This window comes from Ctenopharyngodon idella, chromosome 6 (assembly GCF_019924925.1).
Source record: "Ctenopharyngodon idella isolate HZGC_01 chromosome 6, HZGC01, whole genome shotgun sequence".
Taxonomy (NCBI): domain Eukaryota; kingdom Metazoa; phylum Chordata; class Actinopteri; order Cypriniformes; family Xenocyprididae; genus Ctenopharyngodon; species Ctenopharyngodon idella.
The window spans coordinates 4,048,247-4,066,089 of NC_067225.1; the positions used below are offsets into that span (position 1 = coordinate 4,048,247).

At 35.0% G+C, this 17,843-nt stretch overlaps 1 protein-coding gene across 6 annotated transcripts in view; it reads left to right on the forward strand.

The window, feature by feature from the left end:
- The first annotated feature begins 1,724 nt into the window (after nucleotides 1-1,724).
- Nucleotides 1,725-17,843, forward strand: part of st3gal3a (ST3 beta-galactoside alpha-2,3-sialyltransferase 3a) — a 50,210-nt gene continuing 34,091 nt past the window's right edge. Inside the window, exons 1-5 of one of the 6 annotated variants that reach the window (XM_051896966.1) lie at nucleotides 1,725-1,948; nucleotides 9,577-9,725; nucleotides 12,740-12,787; nucleotides 16,222-16,287; nucleotides 16,833-16,875. In XM_051896966.1, coding sequence (XP_051752926.1) covers nucleotides 9,608-9,725; nucleotides 12,740-12,787; nucleotides 16,222-16,287; nucleotides 16,833-16,875 — 275 coding nt within the window. In that variant the 5' untranslated portion in view covers nucleotides 1,725-1,948; nucleotides 9,577-9,607. Of the gene's footprint in view, nucleotides 1,949-6,170; nucleotides 6,194-8,297; nucleotides 8,455-9,280; nucleotides 9,390-9,576; nucleotides 9,726-12,739; nucleotides 12,788-16,221; nucleotides 16,288-16,832; nucleotides 16,876-17,843 lie in introns of those variants that run through there. The other 5 variants (XM_051896969.1, XM_051896970.1, XM_051896968.1 and 2 more) reach the window with 5 other exon arrangements.

Below are 17,843 nucleotides of genomic sequence, written 5' to 3' on the forward strand. Positions count from 1 at the left end.
AAACTCTACTATTATTTCTGTTATAGCCTACTAATATTAGTAGTTCCCATATGACAAACTACACTGATCTATGAACGATGACCTAATGTTAGTTTAGGCCACAAGAAATCCATTTTGCAACTTAAATCTCTTTTGCATCAGAACGAAACTTGCCTTCTAAATAAATGAATAGACCTTTTGTCGATAATGAACAGGCCTTAAATAAGGGCGTCACTTCACAAAGAGACAGCAACATTTATTTCAAAATAGTATTGGCAGGCTTCCATTCGAAACCCTTCTTGTTTCTCAACTGTTGTGGCTTTATAATCATCGTGGCAATAAATATTCACAACTGATGAAATATCTGACCTCTGATACCATGCAGTATTATTACGCATTTAATTGACTATTACTACAGTTTAAAGGGCAGCTTTGAAAAGAGCATTATATACATGGAAATGTGCACTTCATTTCACAATAACACAATGCATTGTCTGTCCTCACGTATCTCTGAGCAAAGAAAGCAAAATTAAACCAAACAATTTTGTGTGTATTACTGTATTAAAGTCAATTTAGGGAAAAAAAGCATCTTCTAAATTGCATTGCAATTGCATTCATCTTCTAAATGCTATGAAATTTTAAAAAATTAAATAATAAAACAAACATGTTTCCCTATATCTAATCTTACATACATAACAAAGATATTTTTGTCGCTGTGCTTCACGAGCTTCAGTAAAGCTTCACCCCTGGATATAATTTTATAATGCTATATGTGTGTGCCTCCCAGATAAATGCATGTTTTAAGTGTTTGATACTACGAAGTGTATTTCATAGAGATTTCCTGTTGACATATACAGTACAAGGTAGGTTGAGCTTTTAGGCTGCTGTATTGTGAAAACTTCAGGAAACACATTTAACCCGTGGTAAACAATTATGAGGCAAGAAAGACTAAAGATCTCATGTGCATGTCCATTGAGAGTGACTTCTCTGGAAGTTGGACTGACATCATAAACGGCTTTTCCACCTGAAAAGGCTGTAGAAAATATTTGTATTATTTTGTGTGCATATTTTAATAAGACACAAAGTATGTAGACCTACAAATATGTGAGTAGATTGATTTTGTTTTATTTTTAGGCAATCAGAAAATTCAAGAGATTGATTGATTGTTGCTACATGGTCATCACCATTGTGTGAACACGGATGTCCACAAGACAGATTAACAACAAGAATTAAAAACAATCCACTTCTGTGTTAATAGCCCAATAAAACTAAGTGATTCATAATGATATAAAAAGGACTGTGGCATACCGATAGTGTCAAATGATGAGCTATGTATGGAAACCCATTTCTGCTATATAAGGGGGAAAAATGGGTAAATCATAGCGTAATTATGACATTGTAAGTCATAATTATAGGAGAAAAGTAGAAATCATGACTTAAAAAGTCATAATTATGACATAAAAACTCGAAATTGGCATACTAAGCCAAAATTATTACTAAAAAGTCATTATGTGATCTAAATCCAAATTATGATCCTTTAATCTCCTTAAATCTTCATTTCCACTATTTATCTCATAAATATGACAGTAGGCTATGTGATAATTTATGATTTCCCAAAGCAAACTTTTTTTTTCTTATGTTTCTACGAAAATGACAGTAGAAACCGGCTTCCATCTGCGCTGAGTGTGATAACATGTAAGTATCATGTTTTTTTGGACCTGTATGGTGTGTTCAAGCCAATAGCTGTTCAGGCCCCACAGAAGGGACCCTCCTCCTCCTCCCTTATGGCGTGAACTCTTGTTTGTTTCTCTTCATTTTCACTGCTCTCACCCTGAGAACCGAGCTGATAAATGCAGCCGAGAGATAAAAGAAATGTTTTTTCCGTTCCTCCAGAAGAGCCGTAGAGACCGACGAGTGAGACAGCGGTGTGTTTATGGACATGTTTCCATTATCGCTCCGTTTCTGTGAGGTAGGAGTTAGCCAGCCTTTCTCAACACACACGCTAAATGTTTTATCTACTATTTGTATACTAGATGTTTCTTATTAGGACTGCGCGAAACCGTGTTATTGTGTAATTCATATGTGTTTAACGAGAGTTGTTGGGAATAATAGGTAATGAGTCTTTGGTGGTTGAGGTTAGCAGCGGCTAATGCGCTAACCGGATGTGTCTGTTACCGTTATAGCACCCTAGAGAAGGTTGAGGGTCGCTGTGCGGTTTCCATTGGTTACGTCTGATTCAGTCTGACTGTTAAAATTGTTTTTTTAACGATCTCTAGTTTTTAAAATAGTGTGTTTTGGAGTTTGAAGCAATGAACTGAGTATACTAACAAAATGACCCAAAAAGTATTTTGGTAATGCAGTGTTTTAGCATTGTTGGACTATGTATTTGTAAATACGTCATGATAATGACACGTATTCTTTGAAGTATGCCACGTAAATAACGTGGTGTTTTATTATGTTAGTTAGGTGTCAGAAAAGTTCGTTATTTTATGTTATACAAAATATATTTTAAAATGTAAAAATATACAATGTTTTATATATGTGTGTGTGTGTGTATATATATATATATATATATATATATATATATATATAATGTATGTATGTATGTGTGTGTATATATTTATATATATATATATATATATATATATATATATATATATACTTATATTTATAAAAAATATATTTATAATAGAATATATTTGTAGGCCTATAATATATATTTTATTATAATTAAAAAACAAAATGTATTATATTATTTTATTATATAATATTTTATATTATAATTATTATAAAATATATATTATATAATTTATGTAATTATACAATGTAATAAAATACAAAAATGATCAATGATCATAATAGTCCCAGGGTTTTTTTGTTTTTGTTTTTTCCGTTTTTTACTAGGGATACCCGGTATCTCATACAATCACTGTGCCATATTGCTACATTACTGTTTTTTGATGATAGTCACTGAAAACATTATTCTGTTAGGAGCTATGTGTCAAATAAGATCCAGTTTTTATTTTATATGATATAAATTTATATATATTATAACATGTAATAATATATTTAAAATGATATTTTATTATAATTATTATATTATATATGAAAATTCCCATGTGGATCCTTTTAGGATTGGTTTTAAATTATGCTAAAAGTCCCAGTTGTAGTAATTTACTAGGGATACCTAGTACAGCTTGCTAAAGTACTTTTTTGTAAGTCACAAAATAAACTGAATTTTGTGGTGGCAAAAGTTGGTCTTTTTCTCTGAAGAAACTTCTTGAGTCAGGAGTTCCAGGTGCCAAAAGAATAGACTTTATTGGTGGAGACAACAACGCCAAGACGCCAGCTGATCAATCTCAGTCAAAACACTTATTTTTATAGTCTCTTACACCTTTGCTCCCAAAGGTTGTTCAACCATTGGCAATTTGTTAGGTCATCTTTAATTAACCTATCCTCTTCTTGTTCTCCACAATTTTCTCTTTTCTTGGATCCATTTCCAATAGTGGTGAGCCGTCACCTGGTTTATCGTGAAATAAAAACTCTATTTAATGCTTGATTTACAGTGTAATTTGCATGGTTGCTCTTGATATACGGATCTTCATATTAAAAACTTGATGTACAATAGTGGATAGGTGTTTTGCTCAGAGCTGCTAAAGTGAGTGAAGTGTAACATTACCTAAGGTAACCTAACTGGTTTTATTCAAGTCAAAAATATGACAGATAGACAGCATGGTTAGAGCAGGTAAAAACAGTGTCATGCAGCTTTCAGAATCATTCAAAATAAGTCAACAAAATAATTGAAAAGGGTCAGAACAATAGTGGACTATAGTAACTAGGGTGGTTTGGTACAACCTGTGAAAAACTGTTCCAGTGGGTGTATACGTAGGGTGACCACCCGTCCCGAATATATATATATATATATATATATATATATATATTCATCTCTGAAATAATACCACAGTAAGAAATATAATAAAAACTGACTGGCATTTAAAAATCTATTTGTGCAGCCGTCATATACTAGCTGTGAAGGAATTTCATCTCACATACTGGATGAGAACCTCAAGAGCTGCTCAAAGCTGCCCGAACTGATGATTTAAAGCATGTAATCATCCATCCTGATGTTAAATATTTCCAACGAACATGCGCCGAATGGTCGATCACCTACAGAAAAAACATTAGACATTCTCCATTCATTTTAACCAATAAAAAATTGATTGCGACTTTCTTCTCACATTAATAGTTAATTTAATGCGGGTTCTATGCTGTTATTATAATGAAAAATGTTGAACGCGCATTATTGTAACACGACCGCATCAAATGTGCGAGCAGGAATCTCTCCGCTCACAGGCGGATTCCCTTCTCGCACAAAACTGGACGCGTGCGCGCTCTCGCTCAGATATTACATGTGCGTTGTCCTCCTGCATGTGCAGCCGTGAATCTAGAATTGTCTTCTCTCCAGGATTTAAAATTGACATTACAGTGTGGGCACCCACCGCCAGAAACATTAGTCGGCGCAAATGCCAAGTTTGCCAACAAATGTAAATCAATATTTACATAGCGTAGTAGTTGTAAATGTATCTGTCTCACACGTGTCCCGCATTGTCCCGCAAAATCATATCTACTGTCCTGCAACAGATCAATAGCCAGGTGGTCACCCTAGTATACGTGAATATTCATGATATTTCCCCTGTTGTGGACGTGGCCTTGAAGCAACGCGCAGACGAATGGAACTGAAAATATTAGTGCTCAAATCTAACTTGTTTAGTGGATTATTTCGAAACGGTAATGAAGATTCAATGTTAAGCATTAACTGCAACAGTTGACCTTTTCCAAACTATGAATATATTGTGTAATATGATAAATCATCTGTGCTGTTTTGCCTGATTGATTACAGACATTCGGATTTAGGTAAGGACACAGCAGAGCAAACAATGAGCGAATAACCTATTCTAATCTGGGATAGTACAGTTTATTACTTGTGCCCTATTAAAATGTTTATAAGCTAGCCTGTTGTGAGTCATCCTTAATTTCTTGTTTATTTCGCATATAGCCAGTGTTTCTGTTAACTACATGAACTACCTGAGGAGAATGTTTTATTAATCTTGTAGTCATCATAAACATTGCAATTTGTACTTTATTATATAATACAGTGCATAAACCTTTAAAGCATTGTTCTGATGGCCCAGTCTTTCTTATATAGGCCAGCAGTTACCTCAAGAATATTATTCTATTATTTTCCAGAAGCTTTTGTGATGCATATCATCATCATGTAAAGTTACTGTCTGTTTTAGACTGGATGTGAGTGCTGAAGTCACTGGTAGCTCTGGCAGTGTGTGATTTGGACATACATGGACTGGAGGCTGTTCTCATTGAGTGCCAAGGCCCTGTTTTAATCATCTCAGACATTCACTTAACTTTGCTTTGATAGAGTTGATGAAAAGCATACAACTGTAAAAACAATCCAAATAAAACACTAAAAGATGACATATTTAATTTGTTTACACGCACGTCACTGTTCTCTGATGTTGGTTAATGTGAACATGAAAGTGTGTTGTTGAATTATTGAAATATTAACTTTATTAATCTCAGGGGGACTTCAAGTAAATATTTTAGGTCAACAGAGTTTGGCTGAGAAAAACATTTGGGAATCCCTGCCCTACAATGTTGAAGATCAGAAATGGTTTAATTGTATATATACTTGTAAAATGAGAAGAAAAACTTTTGAATAATATTTTCAAATCTTAAACACGATTAACACAGCATTATGGATTATTAAATTTTGGATGATTTCACTTACCATTATAAAACACATGACATGAAAGTAGGTTGTTTTTCAGTGCAACGTATGGTCAAAGTGTGTGTGTGTGAGAGAAATATTTAGTAATATATTATTTATTAGTAGTAATTTCTCTAAACAGGTATTTTACTCTTAACTAAATACAACCTGTTTTTGTTAATGAAAACAGGATGTGCTCTTTTGAGGGTCCATGTTAAAGGGATAGTTCATTAAAAATAAAAATTCTGATGCCCTCATCTTATTTCAAAGGTTGTATGATTTAATTTTTTCGTGGGACATATTTTGAAAAATGTATCAGTGTATTTTTCATACAGTGGAAGTCAGTGGGCACCAAAATTAGTTCTACTGTTCCCAATGTTCTTCAGAATATCTTCTTCACAGAAGAAAAGAAAACATACTGGTTTCGAACGGGTGAGTAAATGATGACAAAATGTTCATTTTTGGATTGACTATACCTTTAACCTATTATAATCGATTAGTACTTGGAGACTAGTGATTCCCAAATAGGTGTGGAAAGATTTTGATGTTGCTTTGTTAAAGCTTAAAAAAAAATAAATAAATTGTGACAGATACAAGTAAATGTGCAATTGTGTTACTTTAATTACAATTTTACATAATATCCAGTATAATATGAGAAAACAGGAAAAATGTGTAGTTAGGTGTTGATAAAGGAAGTTTGAGCCTTACTGACATGGCTGTGGAGGCTGGAAACACTGGCTAAATAAATTAAGAGTTACACAAATACTCAGACCAGGCTAGCTTATATACATTTTATTAGGGCACAGATATACAGTAAAACCTCCAGTGTTAAATGAACACTGTTAGTGTTAAATTAACATTGCCAGTGTTTATATAATCCACACCGGATTCAGTGGCGTAACTTTGTTTTTAAAAGTGGGTGGGACAGGAATGTGTGTGTATCATTACAATAATAAATGCACAAAATTTATTGACGTAGACCTCATGTTTAATATGATTGTTTCGTCCTTACATCTACTATAATATATGGTTAGTGTCGAAAGTATTTACATTAGTCAGTAAATACTCAAATCCGCATCAAGTACTAGATTGTCCTGATGGACTAGAGGTAGAATTTCTGTTCAGCATGCCAGAGGTTCTGGGTTCTAATTCGCCTTCGTGTTATTTATTTTATTTTTTTCTCATTAAAACCAAAGATGTTCATCAGTGATTGTTTATCAAGAGACACGTTTATGTGCAGTTTGTGATTTCACCGGAACGAATAGAGTCTGCGGCCGCAACATCGATAGATTGAAGCGCTCGTCCGTGTAAAGACTGCGCACTGTGCACGAGCGTAAAGAGAAAACTGTTGCGCCACTGATAACAGCGGCAACGAGCACTCAACGTGATTTCAAAAACGACACATCCCAGGGCCAGATCGCCTATTATTTAATACAAACGAACGAATTGTTAATAAACTAGAGATGTTTCTTTTGTATTAGTATACATCCGTGCCGCGAGATGTTTCAAAAAGTGGTGGGGACAATATCGACCCTGGCAAAAAGTCCCACCCGTCCCACCCGCAAATTACGCCTATAACCGGATTATATAAACACTGGGTGACACTGGAAGTGTTAATTTAACACTGGATGTTTTGTTGTATACATAGAAGTTTATTTCAGTCATTGTTGTTAACTCTCTGCTGTACTGTTGTCACCGAACGGCAAAAAGGTATAGTACAGGCTACTAACCAATATATTCAAATTAAATAAAAAACCTCACAAATGAAATTTAAAAAAAAGATAAAGACTTCAAATTGTAATAAACTGTGCTAGCCTAGACGAGCATGGGTTATTCGCTGATTGTTTGCTCTGCTGTGTCTGTAATCAATCAGGCAAAACAGCACAGACGATTTATCATATTACACAATATATTCATAGTTTTGAAAATGTCAACTGTTTTCAGTTAATGCTTAACATTGAAACTTCATTAGCGTTTCGAAATAATCCATTAAACGAGTTCGATTTGAGCACTAATATTTTCAGTTCCATTCGTCTGCGCGTTGTCTCAATGCCACGCCCACAACAGGGGAAATATCATGAATATTCACGTATGTATACTCCACCCACTGGAACAGTTTTTCACAGGAACTGAATATTACACAACACCGGCCCGTTCCCGAGACGGGCCGACCGACCCGCCCCCTTTAGTTACTGTTGCTATGTATATCCAACAAGCCATGGCGCTCTCACGCCGCACATCAGCTCTGTCAGAGTGAAAAATACATTGGAGCAAAGAGGACACTGACAATGCGTCGACAGAAGAGAAATTTAAACAATAAATACCGTTTTGTGGCTCTTTAATGTGCCTTGACAGATTGCTTTAGCGCCTCAGTTCAAGCAACCCGTAACACACCATTTTTCAAATTCAAGTCCACGACGTTAATCTAACTGCTTGTCGGACATAAATGTGGATACGGCGTTATGATTGGTTAGATCGCCTGTCAATCAAACTCAGTCAAAAACAAGCACGTCATCACAGAGAGCGCGCAATACGAGCAAATTGACAGTAAAAGTTAGAAAAAAGGAAAGGCGGTGGAGAAAAGGTTTGAGAAAGCAAAAGAAGGCTCTTAAGTCCGACGCTGCCAACTGCCTAAAATTACCTTTTCAAAGGGTTTAAATTCGGCTGCTGCAGCGGAGTACACTGCTGTAGAGGTAAGAAAAAAAACCAGAAAATACAGCTAGCTCAAGTCATTTTCATGCAATTCACGCTACTTTGCTCCAGTGTTTTTTGTTGTTGTTGTTGTTGTTGTTGTTTTTGTTGTATTAAACAGTTGTAAGCGTAGCATACAACCCCCGTATATTTTAAAATGTCGTTGCTTCGTGATAATTGGTCACAAGTGTTAGCTAGCCTGTTACGGAATTACATGACTGAAATATCAGCAGATAAGGTGGGATTTAGGGTGACTGCTGTACGCTACTTGCAATATAGTCAAAAACACGTCAAAAACGTATAGCAACCCAGGTGAAAAAAAAGTACACTTCCATAATGTACTTAAAGTGCTCTATTTTTGCGCACTGATTTTGTACTTAATAGATTGTTCTTAATTTTGTACCTCCATAGTATTTTTTAAATAAAATTCTTCTTTAGTAGGCTACTTCTTAAGATAATCTTAAGAATATCTAAATGTACTCAACTGTGCTATTTTGAGACACCATGAATTAGAACTAAAATGTGCTTTTAATATACTATCTCTGTATTTGTAGTGTTATGGGTTCAAGTGTACTACAAGTGGTAACTAAATGGTGTCTCAAAATAGCACAGTTGAGTACACTAAGATGTTCTTAACATTATCTTAAGAAGTACTAAAGAAGAATTTTTAGTATATTAAAGTACAAAATTAGTGTATGAAAATAGAGCACTTTAAGTACATTATAGAAGTGTACTTTTTTTCACCTGGGAATACGTGTGTCCGTGGGTGTGGCTACAGTGCCAGGGCTGAACTTTTGTCCCAGTCCGCCCCTGCTGGGCTGTGATTTGTCAGAAGCATCGTGTGCTAAGTTGATCATAAAGACCAAGTGAGCATGCTTCATTTCACATTCAGGCCTGTCATTGCATGTTGTGAAGGTTTGGACGCACCCACATTAAAGTAATACCTCTCTGTCATTTCTGTCCTTTGATGAACTCTTCGGTTGTGTTTCATAATGTCTTTCTATTTGTTTTAAACCATTTTAGGTTTTATAATGTCATGAAATGAAAGACCAAACTTTTCAAGTTCACATTTGTCTTGCGAAAGGTCCACAATTTGCCAAAGCGGTCCATGCTTGTGTTTTCAGGTGACTCAGACCAGATGAAGCCTCGAGTGAGATGATCAGGATGAAGTTCACACGGAGCTTTATGTTTTTAATCTGTCCCATCATGGTGCTGATATTCCTCTACTATTCTTCTGGCAGACTTCACCTACGGACCTCAGTGCAGAAATCTCGTGAGTATAAATGTTGTCATTTTTTCTTTTTTGGTGAACTATAAAGCATCATCATGCACCTGCCTGGATGTTTCTAGTAGTCATGAACACCTTGATTAGCTGGTTAGATGTGTTAAATCTGGCTTGCAGTCCATCAGGAACTGCATGCCTTTAGGTTAATTAAAATGAGTGTCCGAGTACGAGTGGTTACAGCATGGATCCTTACTTTCATGAGTGGATCTTGATACAGTTCAGCAATTCTAGTTAGTCATATGGCTGAATCCCCTTATGTGTGTTTGGTGTCATTTAGAGTAAATGTTTGACAATGCATGGGGATCTCTGAAAATGCTTTTGTGTGATGTTTTTCTGAGGTTGTTTTCATAATGCCACTAGCTTTTTCATTTCTCGGAACTGTGAAATGTCATAAACTTTTACTTCTCTAGATTGGGTAGTTTTGTCATGTCTGGGTTTCCCCCATATGTCATGCCTAAAATTAACTCAGTTTAGGAACTCTTCTCACACATTATTTTGCTTAGTCTTCCTGTTTGGCATCAAATCACTGGTGAAGTCATTATCTTAAACTAATAAGATCCTGAAAAATAAAATATTTTGCTCTGATGGCCAGAGGAGGGAGCTAAAGACCCCATCATCACTGACCATATTCACCTCCTGGAATCAGTCAAAAAATAGCCAGCAAGCCAAAAAATGGTCAGCTTTGAAGGCAAAATGATACACAAACTGATTATCGCTGACATGCTTAATATTACCCAGCACGTGTGTTTGTTTAGAAAGAAGATCATCTGTTTTTGAATCTTCAAATATTTTGTATTTCACAAAGGCACCTTGTAGATTTGCAGCTGTTAACTGTTTTGTAAATCTGTGTGGGAAACGGCTTTGTCCCACCACAGATTTTAGGTGCCACAGTGTAGTTTCACAAGCTTAATGCAGCACTACCATGATCAAATGTCACAGTGTAAAAATAGAATCTTTGGTATCGGATGTCATCTCTACCTCACAATTCAAATGACATGAGTAAGAGAATTCATTATATAACTAATGGAATTCATATAACTAAAATAAAGTCCTGTAATTATATTGAGATTTAACAGCAAAGTACACTACCATCCATTTTGGGGTTTGTAAGAATTATTGACACTTTACAATAAGGTTCATTAGTTAAACATTAGTTAATGTATTAACTAACATGAACTAACCATGAGCAATACATTTGTTACTGTATTTACTAATCTTCGTTAAGTTGGTTAATGAAAATACAGTTGTTCGTTATTTGTTCATGTTCGTTCACAGTGCATTAACTAATGTTAACAAGATTTTAATAATGTATTAGTAAATGTTGAAATTTACATTAACAAAGATTAATAAATGCTGTATAAGTGCAGTTCATTATTAGTTCATGTTAACTAATGTAGTTAACTAATGTTAATTAATAAACCTTATTGTAAAGTGTTGCTGAATTATTTGACATTATTTATTTAAAATAAGTCTTCTATTTTAATTTTTTTTTTTTCTCCAGTCTTCAGTGTCACATGATCCTTCAGAAATCATTCTGATATGCTGATTTGATGCTCAAGAAACATTTCTTATCATTATCAATGTTGGAAACAGTTTTTGTGCAAGAACAGGAAACCAGATTTTGCATGTTCCTCATCCGGGTGTAGTGTGTTTTTCTGAAAATATTCTTGCTTCCCTTCCAAGTCCACCTGGCAGAAACACTTGACTGTACATTAGAATTGAATTTGGCCTTGCTGTTAGCCTGTTTATTTTTCTGGTTATTATTCTGGATGTTTGGCTCAAGGCTCAACTTTCAAACTGTTTTATTAGATTACATGGAGTCTAACAGATAAAACTGTTATGTAGTCTGTCAATCACCTACTCTGCAGATCAATTGTTTGAACACATTTATGATTATTACTATTTTCCATATTTTAGAATAATAATCAAATAAAAACTTCTTTATATTTGAGCTGCTTCTTTGTCCTTTGACATTCCTGGGATGCGTTTTGGTCAATTGTGGACGAGGGAGACACATACCCGTTTTCACCTGGTATTTTAATCTGTCTCTTTTTTCCACTTTCAACCACTTCTGTCCTGATCTCTTTGAGCGTGACCAGCCAAACGCTGTGAAATGGTGAGAGAACATTGTGCTTAGTAGGTTTTTTGTCTTCAAACCAAACTTGGGTCTTCAGCTGACAAAGTTTGAATCCCGTCTGGCTAGCGCACTTCCCATAATGTTTACGCGTTAGTCAGTAGGTGGAGAGTAGGCGGTCTTTTGTGGCTGTTCGAACACATTCGACCACATGAGCGTTTACACTACAAAAGCAATCCAGTCAAATGCGTTTTCAACTACCTCTGGAAATGGTCGAAAGTGGACAAGTTCAAAACTTTTTACACCCCGTTTACACCTGTATTTAGCGTCGTCCACTTGTGAACCGATTGACCAAAATGCATACTAATACCTGGTGGAAACAGGTCCTGAGGTTCATGAGGTTTTTTTTGAGGAGTTCACATGTCTGATCCAACTCATCAATTTCAGCTGTTGTCCTTACTTTTTTTTTTTTTTTTGTATAGAAATGCTTTTAAGCACAATTTATGTGTCTACAAATCAGACGCTTGTGTTATGTATCATAGATTAAGTATAAATCATGTTACAGCTAAATTGGTTTATTAGTAAATTTGTGAATTTAAATGTATGCACTTTGCATTTTCATAGTTTCATAGTAACTTTTGTTTGTTGTCCAGTTTCTCTCATTTATGGACTGATGAATACGTATTGCACTTTTTGTAGGCCTGTTTGTCTGGTTTAGTTGCATTATACATTGTGAGTGTCATCCGTTGTTTGAACTGCTAACCTGTGTGTCGGATGTTGAGTGAAGTCATGGCCCAGATCTGCTGTCATCACTCTAGTCCGGGTGCTCCTGTTGAATACTGTTTACAGAGACAAAAGCATCTGATCACACTCAAACAGAGATGATAACATGCCTTCTGTATGCTGAACTCACACTCTTTTGTTTCAGAGGTTCGTTTGGATAGTTTACACTCCGTGGGACGTGTAGTAGCTTCAGGTAGAGGTTCACCCTATACAATACCCTACATTAATGTTGGGAGATTGAGTTTACTCTGTATAATTGCATTATGAGGAAGACCGGGATTAGTTGTCACAAGATGTATAAAACTTTTTGAATGGTTGTGTGTGTGTATATACATATTGTATATATTTTTATTAGGGCTGGGTATTGACACAGATTTCACTATTCAATTTTGATTCACAAGCTTTTGATTCAATATCAATTAATCTGGATATATATCAAGTACATTATATGTCAAATTTTCTCAAGGAAAAATAATCTCTCAACTAATTCTGTAAACTATACAGGGAGTCAGCTAGTACATTACTATAATATTGAAGGTTCAAATTAACTGATTTATTTACAAATATTTAAATTACACAATAGGAAGTTTTTATAATAATAAAGTTATAATACTAACTTTATAATTAAATAATTATGTTTCTACTCCAGTTCGTTTTTTGAAATATAAACATTTTAATGGTGGCTGTCATAAAAACTTGACTTATTCAAACATATCTTGAAGAACAGTAAAAATAAAAAAATGAATATGTAATATGGTGCATATATTTAGCAAAATGCTCCTCTCTAAAGTTAATTTTAAGTTAAATCTGACTACAATGCGTTTATGGTTATTGAATTACTTTTCTGAGGTAAATGTAACGTTACATGACACATTGTTTACAAGGTGTTTTATTGACGTCTTTCCGCGGTTGAAACACTGAGTGATTATATGACACATGATATGGACTTCAGCAAGTTGTACTGTATCTTTCAACATACCTTCTGATGTTCATTCAGGTTTATTCCATGCTGTAACTAGTAATAAAGCTAAAGAGACGATCGGTTCACGTGTGCTTCACTTGAACTAAGGCACTACAGCGATCTGTCACGCCACATTAAAGCGCTCCAAATGGAGAAAAGTCTGGGACTTTGTTTCAAATCAAAAGTAACAAAGCTCAAAGCTTATTGTAATTTACTTAATGGGAGGCGCGGTAGAGTGGGAAAACACACTAAAAGATAGATTCTTGGAATTTATTAATTAATATTGGTTTATCAAAATGAGAATCAATTAAAATCGAGAAATCAATATTTTTTTTTACCCAGCCCTAATTTTTATATACACATAATAAGTGTTAATTAATAATTAAATTGCACATTCAATCTCCCAACATTATGAATCTTCTCCATTGCTTTTACTTGAGGAGAATCCCCGATGCTAATTCAATACAAAGACATCCGTCGTGCTTCTGTCTGACTGTATGATGAAGTTAATGAAGATTTTTCTGCTTTGCAGATTTTTTTTTTTGCCAGATCAAGCAATGGTGAAAAACCCTTTTGAAAGTCATAGAACTGGAATGTTTCTGTTCTGTAATAAACATTAATCTATTAATATGGGGTAAATACTAGTATTACAACGTTTACCCATATTAAAAATCTAATAAAGATTCCAGTAATGATATTACTACAACTAATAATGTTGAAAGAAGGATAATGTACTGGTAATGATTAAATCATGATAACGTCATTAACAAAGGTATGTTTCCTGTAAGATACAACTTAAGGTCTATCAACAATATCTGTGACCTGCAAATACTTTCTTGTTGTTTATAAAAACAAAAGTGTTCACAGTAGTACAAGTATAAACATTTAAAATATACAGCAATTGCATTTTTTCAAAGGCATAGCCATTAGATGTGTCAGCATGTCACAGATGCTGTCTGTAGAGCTTAAGCTGCATTTGACCCAGAATATTTCTTCAGTTACGCAATGATAACAGGTTGCAGGTAGCTGACAGAAGCACTGTGATCTTTGTAAGGCTCCCTGTGCAGTGATTTCTGCTGTGAACTAACACCTGCTGCAGCTCCTGCGACCTCTAATGCAACACTGCTGCTACTGCAAGCACACTAATGCAGCGCTCAGATGGCACGTTTGGACGAGTGTCCTGTGCATTTACTTGCCCCAGAAACCCTGAACTCTCCATTGACTCTTTCTTTCTAAGGTTATTTTATCAAAAAATGGTCTTGACTTGTTTTTTCAGGGTTCTCTTCTTATGTTTATGTTTCCTTTTGTTCTATCCTTCTATTTTAAACTCTCAACATGATGATGTCACGTCACTGTTCTTCATGGGTTATCAAACATTGATTAGTTGGTTCAGTGAACTGTGCAGTTTAATGTTGCTTGTCCGCAACACCACTAATTGTTGATCTTGTGCTTGATAGCAGTCATTCCTCCTTTTCTAAACTTTAAACTTTATAAACATGATTTTTAATCTTTTTTCATTTTATCAGCTTACACAAGCTCATAAAAATGTTCATTAGTTCTGTTTGCATGTCATTCTTATCATTCTGTTGTCAAATATTGTTGTATAATGAAGCTAATTGACTTACATCACTGTGCTAGTTTCATATTCCTCATATTTTCCATGCTCTTTTTATTTTCACACATTAAATTTCAACACCTATTAATATTTCATGTCTTTTTTTTAATGATAGTCTGACTCTACATAGTTTCATTTAAGGCTTGTGAAGTGTTCGGCCAGAAACATACTTAAAGGGATAGTTAACCAAAAAATGAAAATTACCCCATAATTTACTCGCCCTCAAGCCATCATAGGTGTATATGACTTTATTCTTTCAGCCAAACACAATCAGTGTTATATTAAAAAACATCCTAGCTCGTCCAAGCTTTATAATGGCAGTGATTGAAGGTTGAGATTTTGTCCAAAGTCCAAAAAAGTGCTTCCATCAATCATAAAACGCCATGTGGCTCCAGGGGGTTAATAAAGGCCTTCTGAAGTGAATCGATGCGTTTGTGTAAAACAAATATTTTTATTGAAAACTTTCTAAAGTAAAATAATGAGCTTCCAGCACGACAGCCATATGCGTTCAACTTACATCTAAAAAGCGTTCAGTTCCGTTACGTAGTACACAATGACATGCCGTACTATGCTATGTCCTATGTTATAACACGTTGTACATCATGGCGTAGCGTAGAACATCATGGCATTGTGTACTACGTCGCAGAAGTTAACGTTTAGACGCAAGTCAAATGCGTATGGCTGTTGCGCCGGAAGCTCACATTATTTTACTTTATAAAGTCTTACACAAATGCATCGATTTGCTTCAGAAGGCCTTTATTAACCCCCCGGAGCCGTGTGGAGTACGTTTTATAATCGATGAACTTCAAAATCTCATTCTCCAATCACTCCCATCAAGCTTGGAAGAGCCAGGATATTTTTAATACAACTCTGATTGTGTTTGGCTGAAAGAAGAAAGTCATATACACCTAGGATGGCTTGAGGGTGAGTAAATTATGGGGTAATTTTCATTTTTGGGTGAACCATCCCTTTAATACCAGTGCATTTCAAGTGCACGTTCCTGGTGTAGTTACTTAATTCATAGTTTTTAAGTGACGTCACACCCTTATAGGAATGACCACCTGGATGGGAAAACAGGGCTTTCCTTCATTCATTGCTCACCAGTCATTTTTACCAGGTTTGTACTAAGTACTAACAAAGTAAGACACTGATGTTAAAAGAACAAATTCTATAAATAAACATTGACTATGTGCTATCTAATCAAGATTCTTTTCAAACTATTGCTCTACTAAAGCGGGAATGCTATGCGTATTTGCATTGTGTAACCAGTTGTTCTCTGCAGTGTTTGCATTTACGTTTTTGCGTAGATTATGTTTCAGCATTTTGCTTCCTGGCTATTCAGAGTAAATGCAGATAGGCATTGAATGCAGTTTAGCTAAAGATCCATATTAAATTTTGTGCTTAATTGTTTGTTTTTGTGCTACTACTAACTGTTACACATGTACTGCCTATGTTGGGCTATAAAGAGTAAGCAGCCTCTCACTTTTCTTTGTGTTTAACTACTAGAATAATCTCTCCCTTTCTTTAACAGCAGATATTCTTTTCTGCCAAAATATTTCCATCCCTTCCTGTTGGCACATTGACATTAACACACTGCATCTCTCTCTCTTTCTCTTGCAGGGTCATAAACTCTGTTGATTTATTGTATTTCTCTCTCTTTAGAGTACGACAAGCAGGGATTCCTTACCAAGTTTGACAGAAAACTGTAAGTATCACCTTGATCGTGTGGGTTCTATATAAGGTTCTGATCCAAAACCTAGTGAGTTTTCTACGTAGGCAGCATTGTAACGCACACACCTAACGAGAAAGGTTGTTAATAAAATTATTCTGCCTTTTAAAATGCATTGTTTTCAGGCAAATTTTAAGACAGCATCACATATTTTGCAAAGAAGGCAATCCCAGAAATTCTACTGAAACAGAAAATCCATTGGTTTTACATATAATTTATTAAATACCAAAAAGCGATGGAAAAAAATGTTCAGTCTAATTTAAATGGACTACTTCTGAACATGTTCAATCAATGTTGGATTTAGAAAATCATTCCATTGCATGCGCATAAATGCTCTTTGATTTTATGTTTCATATAGTTGTAACACTTTACAATAGGGTTTCATTAGTTAACATCGAAATTAAGAATTAAGAATGAACAATAAAGCTTGATAGCGTCAGGGTGTTTATTAATATAACTCTGATTGTATTTGTCTGAAAGAAGAAAGTCATATACACCTAGGATGGCTTGAGGGTGAGTAAATCATGGGGTAATTTTCATTTTAAAGTGAACTAATCCTTTAACAAATGAGACCTTATTGTAAAGTGTTACCCACATAATCATCTATGGAGGTCAGGTTACAGAGTAATGACAAGTAATACAAGCCTATGTGTTTTAACATACAGTGGAATTCATGAAGATGCGCTATTTTTGTGTGACACACAGAATTGTTGTCTGAAGAGTGTTCCAAATGTTCCATTTCAGTTAGGATGTTGTCTTAAGGCCAATTCATACCGCACAGACAGACACCAACAAACACAGACAATCAAGTTGGCTGTTGGATTTAGAATTTTATGAAAGATAATGTTCATGTTCACATTGCCTCTATAGACACCGACAAACTTTGAGTCAGATTGTCTTTACAAGTCTTTTTTTCCACCTGAAAAGAGGGCGTACAAAACGAA